The sequence below is a fragment of the Trichinella spiralis genome, assembly GCF_000181795.1.
Source record: "Trichinella spiralis strain ISS 195 chromosome Unknown Scfld2160, whole genome shotgun sequence".
NCBI lineage: Eukaryota > Metazoa > Nematoda > Enoplea > Trichinellida > Trichinellidae > Trichinella > Trichinella spiralis.
In genome coordinates, this window is record NW_003529099.1 from 4,429 (window position 1) to 10,971 (window position 6,543).

General features: G+C 33.6%; 2 protein-coding genes across 2 annotated transcripts; both read left to right on the top strand.

Annotated features, from left to right (window-relative positions):
* Positions 1-363: 363 nt before the first annotated feature.
* On the top strand, positions 364-1,723 carry Tsp_12454 (putative I/LWEQ domain protein; the record flags this gene model as incomplete). The annotated part of the gene is made up of 5 exons (XM_003368627.1): positions 364-594; positions 653-778; positions 989-1,153; positions 1,299-1,484; positions 1,583-1,723. Coding segments are annotated over 5 exons (849 nt in total), but the record flags the coding sequence as incomplete, so codon positions are not given.
* Positions 1,724-4,822: 3,099 nt separating this feature from the next.
* Positions 4,823-5,693, top strand: Tsp_12455 (conserved hypothetical protein). Its single transcript, XM_003368628.1, has 3 exons — positions 4,823-4,951; positions 5,214-5,323; positions 5,561-5,693. The coding sequence occupies exons 1-3, from the start codon at positions 4,823-4,825 to the stop codon at positions 5,691-5,693; spliced, it is 372 nt and encodes a 123-aa protein (XP_003368676.1).
* Positions 5,694-6,543: the final 850 nt, after the last annotated feature.

Sequence of the window (6,543 nt, forward strand, 5' to 3'; positions counted from 1 at the left end):
TTGTAGCAAATTGATCGGCTTTAATTTTTAAAATTGTTACGTGTCAGTTATGTTATGTGTCTGTCAGTGTTTACGTAGCCACAGTTGTGTGACGTCATTTACTACTACTGCAGATTAGGAACGCTCACAATTGTTACTGTTTTTTATCGTTATATCCGAGTTTTATGATCGCTACAAAAAAGTGTTTTTCGTGTATAGGACATAGCCGAACCAACCAAAGATAAAATTTATATCCAAGTAGCCGAGACATCGTTACAACCGAGTTCCACTGTACTTCAAAAAAATTTTTCCTTAATATAAAATATAATATCATCACTGAATCGAATCTATTAGTATGCACACCGTTCATTTGTTTGTTTTCAGGTGTTACAGAAGCCTACAAATGAATTTAGACAACTGTTGACTCCAGCTTCTCGTCTGATTGCACAAGCGGTGACGGATTTGGTTGCACAAGTTGAACTGTTGAAAGGCAGTGACTGGGTGGATCCTAGTGATCCGGCGGTGATTGCTGAAAATGAGCTTCTCGGTGCAGCCAGTTCAATCGAAGCGGCAGCGCGTCGTCTGGCTCAGCTCAAACCACGCCCTCAGGCTCGAGTAAATGGAATTGTGATTTAATTCAAAAAAGAAAAAATAATTCAAAAAAATTCTTGAGGAAGCGAACGAGTCGTTGAATTTCGATGAACAGATTTTGGAAGCGGCAAAATCGATTGCTACGGCTGTAACGGCGTTGGTGAAAGCAGCATCGGCTGCGCAACGCGAGCTCGTTGCCCAAGGGAGGGTATGAACCAAAAAAATAAAAAAAGCGCTGAGAATTTTCTCAAATTATATAAAAAAACATTGTTCAATCTCATAAAAGTACATATTTCTCTTAGATTTTGTCTATTATTATTATTATTATAATTATTTATTGATTGTGTGTGTGTGTGTGTGTGTGTAAATTGAAGAATTTGTTAATTTGGATTATTTATTTTAATCGTTTTTATTCAAGGTCGATCCCAGACCCACATTGCAGACAGACGATTACCAGTGGTCAGAAGGATTGATCTCGGCCGCGAGGATGGTCGCCGCTGCTACGCATTCTTTGTGCGAATCTGCCAACGCGCTTGTTCAAGGCCATGCTACGGAGGAGAAACTAATTTCAGCCGCGAAACAAGTATTTATTTATTATTTCATGTTTGTTTGTTTGTTTTTTTTTGTTCTTTAATTTTTTGCTGTAAATTCTGATTTGAATTTATAAATTATTATGCAAATGTACACGTACGTGCATGCGTGCGAAATCCTCTGTTCACATGTTCCAGGTAGCTGCATCTACGGCGCACCTGCTGGTCGCTTGCAAAGTGAAAGCAGACATGAATTCTAAAGTGATGCGCAGACTGCAAGCTGCAGGGAATGCTGTGAAAACTGCCACGGAACATTTAGTTCGAGCCGCAAGACAAGCAATAGAAATCGAAGACGAACGGACGTTGATCATTTCGCAGCGAATGGTGTCGGGAATCGCTCAAGTATATTTATTTTTTATATTTGTTGCATATTATTTTTATTAATTATTGTTTTTTTTTGTGAATAGGTACTCGATGCTCAGGAAGAAGTCCTTCGGAAAGAACGAGAACTGGAAGAAGCTCGCGTTAAACTGGCAGCCATCAGGAAAGCGAAATACAAAGACCGACCAACGGGCAGCAGTCATGAAGGTTCACCTGAAGTGATGTATTACTCGGATTATTGATTTTCCAACATCCGGTTCAATCCACGCTTAATCCAAACTTTATGCTGGCCAGCGTATATTGTGTGTCGCTACTGCTGTGTCCAGTCAGTCAGTGGCTTCTTTATTCATTTCGACTTTTATAGTTTTACCCTATCTCCATATATATACATATATATATATATCTATATACACACACATATGAGCACGCAAGATTATTTTTATTTATTACGTATTTTTCCTACTAACTTTTTGCTGCCTTTTATTAGTGTTTCAGTGCACAGAAAACAAAAATACAAATCTACCAAATACTAAAATTGCACACTTCGCAAAATGGCTGGCAATTTTTTTTCTTTTAAATTAATTATCCATTATTTTTCATGTTTATTTGCCAACTTGCTGCCTTTTTTTATATTTGCATTCAGTAACTTCAATCACAGTTTATTGATCAAACGAAAATAAACAATTTATTTTACCGAAATCATTTTTCTCTTCTGCCTATTCATATTTCTGACGAAGAGGATCTGCGTGCGTCTGTCTTCTCTTGTACATTCGGCTGACTGTCTGCTATGATTTTTCTAAGCGTAGTCATTTTCAACAACTTCTGCTGTGTGCATCGTGGACGAAGAACAAACACGAATTTTTTCTTTTTTTTTTTTGCACTTGATTGATGACTGAAATTTTAATATCATTCTGAAATTTGCAATGAAAGAAAAAGCTATATGAATAGATATAGTTAGTGTACGTAGTTTTTTACGACGTTTTCCAAATTTTTGCAAATAAAGTGCATTTATATAAATATCATTTTCTTTCACCTACCCTGAATTGAACATTTCGGACAACATTTTCTCATGAATACAGAGGGAGTAGACGGTTTTCCTTTACAAAGTCGGGAAAAGAGAATAAAAATTATTCATTTGATGCAGTTCATTCATATTATACAAGATTCGAAACTAATTGTTTTTTCTTTTTCTTTTACTTGTCACTCGCATGTAAAACTTCTATTTTTGAATTACAGTCGAACTTGGTTAAGTGCACAAAACTTTGGTAAACTAACAAAATTCCCTCTAGTTAATTATTATGGTAAAATAATGGACAAGTGCACAACTTGGCCAAGTGCATCATCATTTTGCTGAGATCCACGGGATTTATACTGTTCGCAGTATATAGTCTTCAAGTGCACAATAGGTGCATTTCCCGCCGCTTTAGGTTTATCAGCCATAGCGACTACTGATACTCAGCAGAGTTTGCGTCAGAATAAAATAAGCACACATATCACAGACAAGGCGAGCTAGTAGACTTTGCCGAAGCCAAAACAACTACTGCTTTTCCCAGGAAGTTACTCGCAAGGAAGCTGTAGCAAATCTGCCGACAATTCGACTATATTTTCAAGAAAACAGCATCAATTAAGCCAAAAGCCACTAAGCCACCAAATTGAACATCATCAACCAGTAACGCGCCATCAGTACTCCAAAATGTAATTCAAATCTGCATTTCTGACAATTTTAACTTTAAATAAGTGCATGGAAATCATTAACCAAATTCTGCTTTATTTATTTCTTTCTTTTTCTACGTTGGTTTTCAACTAAAATTGAAACATTGAACAAGCTGAAACATGTTTGTATATTTATTGTGATCAAGAAAGCAATGCATTTTTTTTACAAAGCAAGCCATCCATAAAACAAAGAAAAAAGCACCGCTTGACCACTGGACATCCATCCACTTGGTGTTCCGAATGTGCCAAACAAACAACGTCCACACTATCCGTCTATATTATTCAGAACAGCATAAATTGAAATTGAAGAATATTTTGCATATTATTTGCAATTTAATTTCTACTTGATGTACTTTTGAATTATTCTTTTTTTCAAATTTCTGTTTACACTTGTCATTGTTTGAATTTCCATTGTAGAGTATGGAAATTTGAAATTTCTGATTCGGTTCATTGTTGGGAAAATTCAAAAATACATCAACGATATTTGTAAAATTTTATGCAAACCTGTGATCAGTTGCTTTTTCATTTGATAAATTTTAAATATATTCATCGAATTTCAAATGACCTTGAAAAGTTGTCTGGCTGTTTCTTTTATTGGGTTGGAAATAAAAATTTCATTTATAAAATTCACAATAAAAATTGGCATTGTATTTGTTTAATTTGAATTTTATTTTCGAATTTTGATAGTTTTAATGTTTTTTTGTTTCAAATTTTGTTCAGTTCTATATTGAATATAAAAAAGGCCATTGCAGTGCTTGAGCTTCATGCGTTTGAAACCATCGTCATCTTATCACTAGTTGCCATGGAAACCGCCGCAATTTTTCCCTATTCATTGCAAGTGTTGCAATTTTTGCTTTCGCATTGGTATCGATCGATTGCAATGTTCGAAAAGTTTCAATGCAAAATAATTCGAAGTTTTTCATTCCAGTTTTTTCCCCTTCAGACTGACCAACAATAATACTTCACTGATCATAACATAAAATTGAAAGTTTATTGCTATTTGTTTCTTTATTAAATTAAAAATGTGAACTAATCGAAGAGGAATTAATTTCTTTTAGTTTCTAGAAAGGAAATGCATATATAAATAGAGGCAATTCACAAAAGCAACCCACAGTACATCAGACGGTAGTTTATACCGAGGAATTGTATGTAAATCTATTTGCGAGCCAAGCGGTATTATTATATACATGATTTAGATGGAAGCATTTTATAAATGAAAATTACATTTCCTTCTAGAATAAACGTTAAAAATGTCGCAGAAAATAGGAACGGATAATTTTGAATCTACAGCCAAGTGCTGTTCTTAATAATATTGCAGAATCATTATTTATTCTTGATCTTGCACGTCATTTATAACTGTAGGTACAGTTACCGGAAATAAATATGCTATTTACTCTATTCTTGTGAGCCGAGAGTGATTGTAAGTGGAAAATCGAGAATAGAGCCGATGAAGAGTATTATGTAGTTTATTTGAAAGGCCCTCCTAGTGGTCCTCTGTGGCAAGAAATTAGCTGGAACTAAAACATTGTTACCACATTGTATGCTACTGGATTGTTATATTCAACGAGAAATGTTGAATTTCTTTGTAACATGAAATAAATATATCTTCTACTCTACACTGGTGACCGATGAATGATCGAGAGCGAAAGATCGAGAATCGAGCCGACGAAGAGGATCATGCAATTCATTTCAAATGCCTTGCAGGTCATATTCTATTGACAAGAAATGATCAAGAACGAAAATATTGCTACTACATTGTATGCTGGTTGAAGGCTATTTATAAAGAGACATGTTGAAAACTTTTGTGACAAAACGCAAATATATTTTCTGCTTTGTACTGGTGAATCGTCACTTATCGACACACATTTTGTTTCTTAACAATTCATTTATTAAATTTCTCAAACTTTTCCGTTGTTGTTTATTTATTTTTATTATTTCTAATTTCAAAATTAAAATATTTTTGTTGTTCAAAAAATACAGACAAGTATTGGCTTATAAATTCATTTTTATTTTGCATAGCAAAATTGCCGTTCTCAACAAACGCTATTCAAATACATGTTGTATAAACACTCAATTATCATTTTGTTGCACAATAAGAAAATAAAGTGCAGCACAATTTGTGCAGGCAGGTTTGTTATACGGCGAGACAATGAGCACATAGCGAATTTTACTGAGGTTTTCTTTATAAAATTTTCATTCACGATTTTTTAGTTGTGTGAATCGTTTCTAATTTTTGATTAGTTGAATGTGAATTTGTTGGAATTGAAATTATGTAGGCATTGTGTTAAGCGCTGAAAATCAAATATTTCATTTTAAATCATGTTGACAGTTGTTTTCGAATAAAAATTTATTTGTACAATATACAGAAAGATGAGAAGATGGTATAAATGTGTGCAAGTGAATTTAACTGAAGCGGGCAAAAATGAAGAGCAGCTCAGAATGAAGCTGGAATTTTATTACTGTCGAATATGGAAAATGTATGCTTGCAGTTTGGGCTAAATTTATTGCATGGTTTCAAAATTTCGACAATTGCTGAAGTAAATGGAATGTAAAGATAGCGTATTGGGCTTGAGATTTGATGGAACAATCTTTGGAGCCGGGGAAAATTGTCAAGAAGGTGCTTATCGAAAACAAATCATTTTCTGATTGATCAATCGCATGCTTCATTGAACAGAAAACTTTGGCTATACAATTCATTTGCATGGAGCATTTTGTAGTATTTTAAAATTAGACGTTAGCAGCAACCGAAGAATGATATAATGTATAAAGAAAATAAAGACTTTTACTGTTATATTGGTTGTTTGTTCATGTCTGTGATATTTGCTTCTCAAGTAGCTTTGTATTATTTATTGTTGTAGTGTATGACAACGGAAGGCTCTTTTTGCAACAAAATTTTATTAATTTTTAATCGAATATTTGTTGCATAATTGTTTTTTATCTCGCTGTCATGTGTTGCCTTTGAAGTGATAAATTGCAGGATTAATTGTATTAAATTCATTCTTTTTATGAAGTTCAGAAGTGTTGTAAGGCGAATTGTTTCAAAGATAATTTTATATGGTTTGTTTTTGTAAAATAAAATTATTGTGAACGATATTTTTTGAAATATGAATAAAGGAGTAAAGAAATGGAAACATTTAAGACGATTTTCAAATTTGGCGACAATAATGGACTATTTTAAAACCATCCAAATGTTTGACTTAAAAGAAGAGTAATGTCGATAGTCACTTGAATGTTGTAATGGAATTGCAAGTAGATGCAATTATTACACAGAGTACTACTGCTTGCTTTTTCTTGCAACAAATGAATAGAAACTGGTATTATCAAATAACATTGTCATTTACCAATTGTT